Genomic DNA, 10,140 nt, shown 5'->3' with positions numbered 1-10,140 from the left:
GCCGGCCGGCCGTGAGGCTCAGCTTGCGCCCCTGTGCCCCCGCAGACAGCCGACACCATGTGCGACGAGGACGAGACCACAGCGCTCGTGTGCGACAACGGCTCCGGCCTGGTGAAGGCCGGCTTCGCCGGGGATGACGCCCCTAGGGCCGTGTTCCCTTCCATCGTGGGCCGGCCCCGCCACCAGGTACTGCACCGTCTCCCTCTGAGACCGCCCCCAAGCCCTGCCACAGCCGTGGCTGCGGGACCCTGCTGTCTCCCAGCCTCCTGCGTGGAGGGAGGATGCCCAGGCTGCTGGGGAGCCCTGCGCTGCTGCCTGCGGAGCGGTTGCTGAGCACCTCCTTTCCCCCCCTGCAGGGCGTCATGGTGGGTATGGGTCAGAAAGACTCCTACGTAGGAGATGAAGCCCAGAGCAAGAGAGGTATCCTGACCCTGAAGTACCCCATTGAACATGGCATCATCACAAACTGGGACGACATGGAAAAGATCTGGCACCACACCTTCTACAATGAGCTGCGTGTTGCCCCTGAGGAGCACCCCACCCTCCTCACTGAGGCCCCCCTTAACCCCAAAGCCAACCGTGAAAAGATGACCCAAATCATGTTTGAGACCTTCAACGTCCCTGCCATGTACGTGGCCATCCAGGCTGTGCTGTCCCTGTACGCCTCTGGCCGTACCACTGGTGAGTGCAAATGTCCTGCTGTAAACCTCTTCCCAAGCAAGGATGCCTGGGGCTGGTCCCCTACAGCTGATAAGTGCTCTGCCTCTCAGGGCAGGGCCCTTTGTGGGCTGCATCTCAGGTGGCTGCTTCTTGTTTCTCCAGGTATTGTGCTGGACTCCGGCGATGGTGTGACACACAATGTCCCCATCTATGAAGGGTATGCCCTGCCCCATGCCATCATGCGCTTGGATCTGGCCGGCCGGGACCTCACTGACTATCTGATGAAGATCCTGACTGAGCGTGGCTATTCCTTTGTCACCACAGGTAAGTGCTATTCCCTACCCCAAAATGTCGCCCCTTGCTTCCAGCCCTTGTACCTTCAGTGATGCCACGGCCCCTTGTTCCATTGCAAGCTCTGTGAGTGCTCCCTGGTGGGAGTTTGCGTGTGATTGGGAGTCTGGAGTCCCAGCAGATCTGTGGTAGAGGTGCAAGCGTTCCCTGTTCCTCCTGTGCAATCACTAATACCTTTGCTCCCCCCGACAGCTGAACGTGAGATTGTCCGTGACATCAAGGAGAAGCTGTGCTATGTGGCGCTGGACTTTGAGAACGAGATGGCCACTGCTGCCTCTTCCTCCTCCCTCGAAAAGAGCTATGAGCTGCCTGATGGCCAGGTCATCACCATCGGCAACGAACGCTTCCGCTGCCCAGAAACCCTCTTCCAGCCTTCCTTCATCGGTGTGTGTGCCCCCCTCCTTCTCTCCTCTCCTGCCAGCTCACCCCAGTCCCCTCATTCCCCGGTAGAGCTCTTGCTTTGTGCTTGTGCCTGATTTTCTCCCCTTCCCTGCCCCCAGGCATGGAGTCTGCAGGCATCCATGAGACCACCTACAACAGCATCATGAAGTGCGACATTGACATCAGGAAGGATCTGTATGCCAACAACGTCATGTCTGGGGGTACCACCATGTACCCAGGTATTGCTGACCGCATGCAAAAGGAGATCACAGCCCTGGCCCCCAGCACGATGAAGATCAAGGTAGGACTGGAGCATGAGGGACCCAGGTGCAGGCGCAGCCGCCTTCTGCCCTCCCGCCAATAGCGCGCGGGGCTGTGCACGCTACTGTGCCTGTCACCGCAGCGCTTGCTTGTTCACTGATGTGGCTCTCTTGGCTCTTTCTAGATCATTGCCCCACCTGAGCGTAAGTACTCTGTCTGGATTGGTGGCTCCATCCTGGCCTCCCTGTCCACCTTCCAGCAGATGTGGATCACGAAGCAGGAGTACGATGAAGCTGGCCCATCCATTGTCCACCGTAAATGCTTCTAAACATGTTTACATGATCACTTTGCCAACCATGCTCAGGATGACAACCTTCTAGGTTGCAGGCTGCCAAGGGCCTGCAACAGAGTACGATGAAGCTGGCCCATCCATTGTCCACCGTAAATGCTTCTAAACATGTTTACATGATCACTTTGCCAACCATGCTCGGGATGACATCCTTCTAGTTTGCGGGCTGCCAAGGGCCTGCAACAGCCATGTAACTTTCTATTTTGTAACGATTTCTGGTTACTGTTGCTGCAAAGCCCCACGTGACACAGTGTATGTAAAGTGTACATAAATTAATTTATTTTACCTCGTTTTTTTTTTGTTTTTAAAACCAATGCCCTGTGGAAGGAAACAAAAAACTTCAAGAAGCATTAAATCATCAGTCATTCTGTCATACCCCTAATGCAGTTGTTTGTCGTCATTTGCTTGGGTTCTTCCATCGCTGGCTGACGTAGGGTGTCGTTTAACAGTGAGGGCGGTGGGTGGTGGGGCTGGAGCTCCTCAGACCAGGAGGAGCACTGGGGAGGGAGCAGGACACCAACCAGAGAGGAGTGAGCTCTCTGAGTGACTTGCCTGGGGTGCAGACAGCGGGGTGAGAGCAGCCCTGGGGTGGCTGTGTGTTGCATCACGCTGCTGCAAGATGGGTGCCTGCCGCTCTGCGACGTGTTCCTCCTAGACCCAGGAGGGAAAGGGTTACCTGGAGCCTGGGCTTGCAGAGGATTTTATTTGGCTCAGCCTGCCAAAAGAGTAGCCCTGGCATGCTGGTGCAGCTCCAAGGCGTGATGGACAGAGGCAAGGATGGGGCTGAGGGCAGGTGGTGGGTGCAGGTTAAATAAAGAGATTTCCACTCCGCTTATGGGAAACCCGCCTGCCATCATGCTGTCCCTGGGGAGGCGAGGGCAGCCAGGGCCATTTCCTCACCCTGCTTGACGTGCTTGATCTTGCCAGTGATCGTGCATGAGGGGCTACTGGCAAAGGGATTATCCCCTCCTCTGCTCTCCCAGGGCCAGATCCTTCATGCAGGGACTCCCTGGAAGCCTGCAGGAAAAGCCATGAGGCTTCCCCTTGTGGCAGGTGTTTTCCTGTCCTTTTTGCATATGAGGAGGCAGAGCAGGTGGAGGTGGGGAAGCTACCCCTGCCTGTCTCACTTCTCTTACTGTGGTGGGGGGGCTCTGTGTCCCCCCTTTGTTTCCACTGTTCCCATGCCACCAGGTGCTCAGTGCCCTCAGGGAGCCACCCTAAGCCCTGCCAGGCTTGGCACAGCTCCCTGGGTCAGGGCACATGTGCCGGAACCGGCAGCCTTTGGAGGAGGACTCCTGGAGCACAGGACCCTGGCAGGAGGGCAGTGCTTGAGTTTCGGGCTATTCCTTTTCTGCGGGAGAGAACAGTGCTTTGGAAAAAAGATGATTTTCATCTAAACTTCTAGCCCAGGAATGTTTTTTGCTCTGCTGTGACTATGCTAAGGGTGCACGTGCTTTGCATTTTGGTTGTTCTACCCACGTTGAAGTGAGACCTATATGTGAAGTGCTCTTTTTTGGTAGCCCTATCCCAAAGGAAAAGCCTGTGGGAGGAGCTGTCCTGATCCTTCCCTGGTATCTGGGTGCAGGGAGGCCTCTGGGCAGCCCTAGGAGCTCCCGAACGGAGATCCCTCCTTGAGGGACTGGAGATGGACTGGAAAGCAGGAACACGGTTGCTTTTACTTGAGCTTTTACTTGCCGTGTGTGCAAGGTGTTGCACAAGTGGCATTTGGCAGCGTTGTGTTGGGATTTGGGGAGATGTTACGCAAGTTATGCTTAACTAACGTTACGTCCTCAGTACTTGCCCCCTTATCTCAGGTTCAGTTGTGCCTTAAGTGATGTCGTAAGATGGATTTTAGGACCTGCTTCTGTTATTTGATTAAAAGGCTGTTTTAGAAGCACAGATAAAAGTTAGAAAAGCACCCTTGTGGGGTAGACAGACCCCACTCACTGTGGGGTACCAGTGCAGACACGGCTTTCCCACCTGCAAGATTAAAGTTAGGGTCCTAAACCGACAACAGAAGGGGCTGAGTCTTTGGGGAGAGTGATGCTAAGCCAACCACCGTCCCAGCCTGATCAAAACCAGCGGGAGCAGGGAGTGCTTGCTTCGTCTGAATGAAGACCTAGATTGTGCAGTGCCAAACTTGGCTTTAGGAGGGCTCCTGAGTGCAGCTGTGGGCAGGGGACAATCCTCCAGCAGTGAGGGTGTTGCATGGACACTGCCTTGAGCAGGGAGGCTGATGCTGCCTCATTATCTGGCATCTCGTCTACTGTCTCTAACAGCAGCGTTTTGTCTCGTACTAACCCACAGCATCAGGTATTCTTGATAGTGTTACTGCCAATTTCATTCTGTTGAAGTGCCTAAAAGTGCATACTTACAGCTGAAAAAAAATGACTGGTTTGTCGTTTTGATGGCTCAGTCAATGGACTGAGACGTGATGAATTTTTTAAGCCTACCAAATGAAAGCTGTTCAGGTTTTAATTTCAAACCAAAACACGTTATTTAATCTGAAACCAGCCATTGATTTGGGTTTGGGATTTTCAGCAATTCAAGACACAGGGTGTTTGGAGCAATGTGAGCTGGATTTTCACATGGCTCACGATCCCCAGTGTTGGGAAGGTGGTTTTGGAAATTTTGCTTGTACACAACAGTCCGGGTTTGTTCTTTGTTCTCCATAATTTCACTATCCTCCCTGCGTCTGTAACAGCGCTGTTGGTGGCAGGCAAAGGATCACCAAGACCGGTATCCTCTGTTTTGAGAGAAGCAAAGGAATTAATGTGACCACAGAGGAGTAAAACGGAATAGAAGGGAGGACGCAGAACACCCAGGTGGCGTGGGAAGGAGGATGATGGCAGAACGACTCTCGCCTCTGCCAGCACCCTCACCCTCTGTAGCTTGGCTCCACAACTGCACCCAGTGGGCAACGTGAAAAGCTGCCCTGGATGCAAATATCACCAAGGGATGGAAAATACAGAGGAAAAAAGAGTCCTGGAGGGGGCAGAAATTATGTGGGGCTGTTTAAAAGAGCTTGGGAGCCACAGTCATGACTAGGTTTTGATGGAAGCTTCCCCAGGGTCTGAAGATGTTTGGGCCGTTAGCAAAATTATTTCAGAAGCTAAGTAACAGGGAAAACTTGGGTTCTGAGGGACAGGCTAGAGGGACCCTCTGAGCAGAACAAAGGGACTCCTGGAGAAGATGAGGGCACTGAAGGTGCTTCCTGATTTCATTTTGATAGAGGTTTTGCTAATATGATAATCTACATTGCACAGCGAGCAGAAAGCGGTCCAGGATAAGCCTCCTCCCACAAAATGTCATGGCTCTGTCCCCAGTTTGGGAAAGGGACCTGGCACCCCAACACACTTCTCTCCTGGGTCTCCAAAGCTGCAGAAACAAAAAGCGCTTTGACCTACAGTATTTATTGGGTTTGGATTTTGCTTCGCTGAGAGGACCTGAACGCCCCCTCAGCACCAACACCAGTGCAGCTCCACTGCGTACTCTGTCGTCTGTTAATCTCCCCTGGACCTTTGCCCAATAATATTTATTCAATGAGATTTAGTAATAGGGCAAAATAGAGGACAATTGAAAATTACCATTATTTTTCAGAGCAAACTCCTAAGAAACAAATTCTGTGGCAATCTTTATTTCTGAAAATAAAGTGTTAAAACAAAGCCCCTCAAAGCATAGTTGGTCAAAACTTCAAAAGCTTTTATTTTATAGGAAGGATTATTACTGTTTCTATTTCGTTAATCCACAGGAAAAAAATGAATCAAATGGAACGTTGCCTGTTAGGCTGGCTTTCTTTCTTTCTTTCTTCTTTCTTCTTCCTTCCTTCCTTCCTTCCTTCCTTCCTTCCTTCCTTCCGTCCTTTCTTCCTTCCTTTCTTTTTCTTTCTTTCTTTTCTTTCTTTCTTTCTCTCTTTCATTCTTTCTTTCTTTCTTTCTTTCTTTCTTTTTTCTTTCTCTCTCTCTCTCTTTTGAAAAGAACAGGCATTTTTCATAGGAAGGATTATTACTGTTTCTATTTCGTTAATCCACAGGAAAAAAATGAATCAAATGGAACGTTGCCTGTTAGGCTGGCTTTCTTTCTTTCTTTCTTCTTTCTTCTTCCTTCCTTCCTTCCTTCCTTCCTTCCTTCCTTCCTTCCTTCCTTCCTTCCTTCCTTCCGTCCTTTCTTCCTTCCTTTCTTTTTCTTTCTTTCTTTTCTTTCTTTCTTTCTCTCTTTCATTCTTTCTTTCTTTCTTTCTTTCTTTCTTTTTTCTTTCTCTCTCTCTCTCTTTTGAAAAGAACAGGCATTTTTCTTTAAAATAGAATTAAAAGAGCTATTCAGAGGTATGGATTTCCATGGTGCATCTCCTGGGTCTGGAAAAAGGAGCTCATGAGGGTGACTGTAACCTGCTGATCAACTGATGGATAACTGCAGGCAGTGCTGGAGTGGAGGGCTCCCATGAGGGACAGATGCCGATCAGGGTGGGTAGCTTTAACAACTGGGCCATTTGGAGCATCCCCTGGCCTCAAGCTCTTTCCTGGGAACTGCTGGCAGTTTTGGAGATCCTCTTCAGTCCCTGGAGCAGAACAGCCTTTGAGGGAACCAAAGGGGTCCAACTTGAAGCCTGGGGAATTAGTTGTAATTGCAGCTGGTGAAGGCTCTGTTTTTTATTTGTTAAGGACCTGGAAAATAAAGCAGCTTCTGATTGCTGTGCAGCAGGGAAAGCTGGGAGTATTGCTGACTCCCACTGGGGACATGCCCTGTATGTGATGGAGGTGAGCAGATGATGGAGAAACCTTTTATTGCCCAGGGGATCCCCTTCTTTCCCCCGCTGAGGGCATCCTGTCAGCCTTGAAACAACACTGCCCACTGCAGAACTAGGGCCAGCAGCGTGCAAACCCCCAGCACTGCAGCAGCCCTGGGCAGCTTATCCTCTTGTGCTTGCAGGGACCACAGCCAAAACCCATCTTGTCTTGGCTGCTCAAAGCCATGCTCTGAAACTAAACCATGCAGCTTGGAGCAACTCTGGCCGCTGTTGTTCAGGGAGTGTCGCAGGCAGCCCGGGAATGAGCTTCTCTGTAACCCCACCTCAGGGACCTGCATATATATAGATCCCTGGAAGCAGCTTTCTTCCTTGGCACATCCCTCCCACCCATAACACCCTCCAAACATGTTCTCCCTGCCCCGCTGTGCCCTCGCTGCTTGGCTTCCAGCAGCTTCTCTCCCCTCCAGGGAAAACAAGGCTTTAAAGCTAATGAATCTCACTGCTGCAGGGAAAAGGGGGAGGACTGCCTGATAAATGGGCTCTCACATGTGCTCAGAGATGAACAGCCTAAAGCCAGTGGCAACAGGCATTGACCCTTGACCCTGGCTCATGGAGGCAAAAGGGCCTGAGTTGTGTTTGTAAAGGAGATAATGCGGGTAGCTCTTCTGGTTATGTTGTCGTTTTTCACCAAAGCAGGATTGCTGCGAGCAGGAGTTCAGATACATGAGTGTAAGGGGACCTCTGGATGGATGCAGCTCCAGCTCTGGCCTGTACGCGGGGAAGAGCTGCCCTGGTGCCTGGCACATGCAAGCAGGGTGCTCCCACAGGCAGTGCTGTGGTGGTTACAGGTGATAGCGACCCTTCATCACACACCTACTGGTCCCTCAGACACAGACATGCCCTGATCTAGTTGAGCGCAAAATAAGATGTGTTTATATTGCCATTAACAGTGGCCGGTGCTGAGCCTAGGTTGCTGGTATTGCAGCGGCTAGGACAGTGCTGGGAAGGACAGACCAGAGAGCAGAGCAAGAGCCAGCCACCTGCAAGACCCACAGCACTGCCAGCCGTGCTGGGGGAGAACCCAGTGAAAGTCCTGCCCTTCCCAACCCGCCCTGTGGCTGCAGGGGAATGTCTGTCTGCAGAGGGAGGGATGGAAGGCTGTTCAAGTGGGAGGAGGTTGGAAGCAGGTTAACCCAAAAGAAGCCAACAAGGTTTCCCAGGGCAACTGCATCTGCTGTAAGATTTGTTAATTTCCTTTAGCAACCATAATCTCAAAGAATGGTTAAAATAAGAGAGGCATGATGGTCTAAACTGGTTTGAGTTTGCCGGCGATGAACATCACTGTCACTGGGCTATCGACCTGTGGAGTACAGCCAAAGGGCGCAGCGGGGAGCTCCGTGTGCTCTGCACTACATGGAGTTGAACATGAAGTGTGGACCAGGGGTTAAGACCATCAGCTTTCTTGCCACATGTTATTCACAGTGGTTCTGTGGGGATTGAGGCACTTCCCAAAAGGCTGTAGAACAGGGAATTTCCTTCATAAGGATTTTTTGTCCTGGAAACACCCCATTAAAAAGCCAGCAGAATGCTACCGGAGCTCCCTAACCCAAATAATTTTGAATAGTGATGGTGTTATTCCTACCTAATCCCAGCAGCGCTGGGATTAGGCCATGTTTCTGTGACTGCAGGAACTGAGCAGTTTACATGGGGAAGCTGGTATTCTTTCCCTTTTATCCTTTCCCATACCAAGCCCACCACCATGGTTTTCCTCTGTGAACATGAGCAAGTCAACAGCCGTGGCTCCATTTGTTGCCAGCAATGTGGCTTTTCTGTTTTCTGTCTCAAGGGAAGGTAATGAGGAATAACTGATGTTCATGAAGAGTTCTGAGATGTTGTCGCAGAAGGTGTTTGGAGAATGTGAAATACTTGTGATCCTAAGTTTAGCTCTGAAAGACATGCAGCCCGGTTTCCTGGCACAAATACCAGAGAAAGTCTTGAAATCTGAATGTTTTCCAAGCGCGGCCACAAGCCGGAGGCTTCAGTAGCTGCCAGTGATGCAGGCGTCTCCCGCTGTGCTTCTGGAGAGTCCGTCGCTTTGCTGAGAGCTCAGATCGCCCTCTTCCTCCCAAGATATTCACACCAACAACCCAAAACACCAGCAATTTCTGTCCTTGCTTTGGGTGCGATGACTCCATACTTGGCCAGCAAGAGCCCTCTGGGATAAGGTTATTCTTCAACCTCATAAAAGTGGCAAATTTAGGAGGATTACTGTTCTCAATCCAGTCAACTCTGAGACAATATGAGAAATGTCCCCTGGGGTAAATGTTTTAGGAAAAACATGGCAATAGATTTTAGACATAGTGCTCTGAGATTTACTCCCTTTTCCCTTTATTTTTGTCAACCCGCTGAAGCCAGACCATCCTGGCTGAGACTGCATGTTCAAGGGGCTATGATCCCCCTCTTCACAGGTGAGGGTTTAAATGCCAGGCAGGCTGACAAAGAAGATTGATCTGCTTAGGCAGCAAAATATGGCATTAACTGGAACTTGGTGCTAAAATCCAAAGTCCAAGTTAAAAAGGGTGTTGTTTAATCCCTGAAGTACTTAACCTCTGCTGACACCTTGCTTTATTTTTTCTTACTGCCCACTGCACGTGTTCCTGTGTGGAGAAGCAACATGACATAACTCCTGTTGTATCTTGACTGGGATCCATCCAGAAACCGGGTGTAGCTCTGCCCAAACCGGAGGTGCTTGGTTTCTTCATCGGCTACAGCTTCCGACAGCAAAGGCTGCAGCAGGTCCGTGTGCAGCCCGGAGAGCGTGCCTGTTGAATGTGCATCATTGTTTAAAAATAAAAAGGGGAGAGCAAAGAATACCATGGAAAATATTGCAAGGTCAGCAGATGTCATGGAGAGGGCTTGTGCCTGGGCAGGGGGTTCTGGGCAAGGACAGGACAAAAGCTGGGAGCTGCAAACATGGAGGCATAGCCACTTAAGGAGAAAGCATCTGGGATGCTCTGCAGTACAGGACTGTTGGAGAAGGCTCCCAGGAGTCCTGTGTTGACATTACGTTCAGTATTAATTTTTATTATTTGTGAAAGTTAGATTTGGCCTATTGCAGCATTGCAGCAAAGTTTCAGCCAATTTATCCCATCTCAGATACCCTGTGCTGGGTTAGACGAACCTTCTGTTTAACGATTTGCAAATGTGCTGGAGTTAATTCATGCAAGTAATCCTGACTGAAGCCACTGAGAGAACAACGGGTTTGGTTAATGTTTAAGGACTTGCATAATCGGGTCCCAGATTAAGAAACAAAGCCGTAGCAATAAAAGCAATCACATGAGGAAGCAGATGCAAAAATTAATTTTACTCCTAGAAGTCCAGAACCTGGCAT

The 10,140-nt window shown here is 50.5% G+C and overlaps 1 protein-coding gene across 1 annotated transcript; it reads left to right on the top strand.

Annotated features, from left to right (window-relative positions):
• The first annotated feature begins 1 nt into the window (after position 1).
• On the top strand, positions 2–2,269 carry LOC104488844 (actin, alpha skeletal muscle). Its single transcript, XM_010130934.1, has 7 exons — positions 2–186; positions 357–681; positions 823–984; positions 1,204–1,395; positions 1,512–1,693; positions 1,838–2,052; positions 2,180–2,269. Exons 1-6 carry the CDS (start codon positions 58–60, stop codon positions 1,979–1,981), a joined length of 1,134 nt encoding a protein of 377 aa, XP_010129236.1. The 5' UTR covers positions 2–57; the 3' UTR covers positions 1,982–2,052; positions 2,180–2,269.
• Positions 2,270–10,140: the final 7,871 nt, after the last annotated feature.

This window comes from Buceros rhinoceros, unplaced genomic scaffold (assembly GCF_000710305.1).
Source record: "Buceros rhinoceros silvestris isolate BGI_N320 unplaced genomic scaffold, ASM71030v1 scaffold1092, whole genome shotgun sequence".
Taxonomy (NCBI): Eukaryota; Metazoa; Chordata; class Aves; order Bucerotiformes; family Bucerotidae; genus Buceros; species Buceros rhinoceros.
This window is presented reverse-complemented; position numbering and strand designations above follow the sequence as displayed.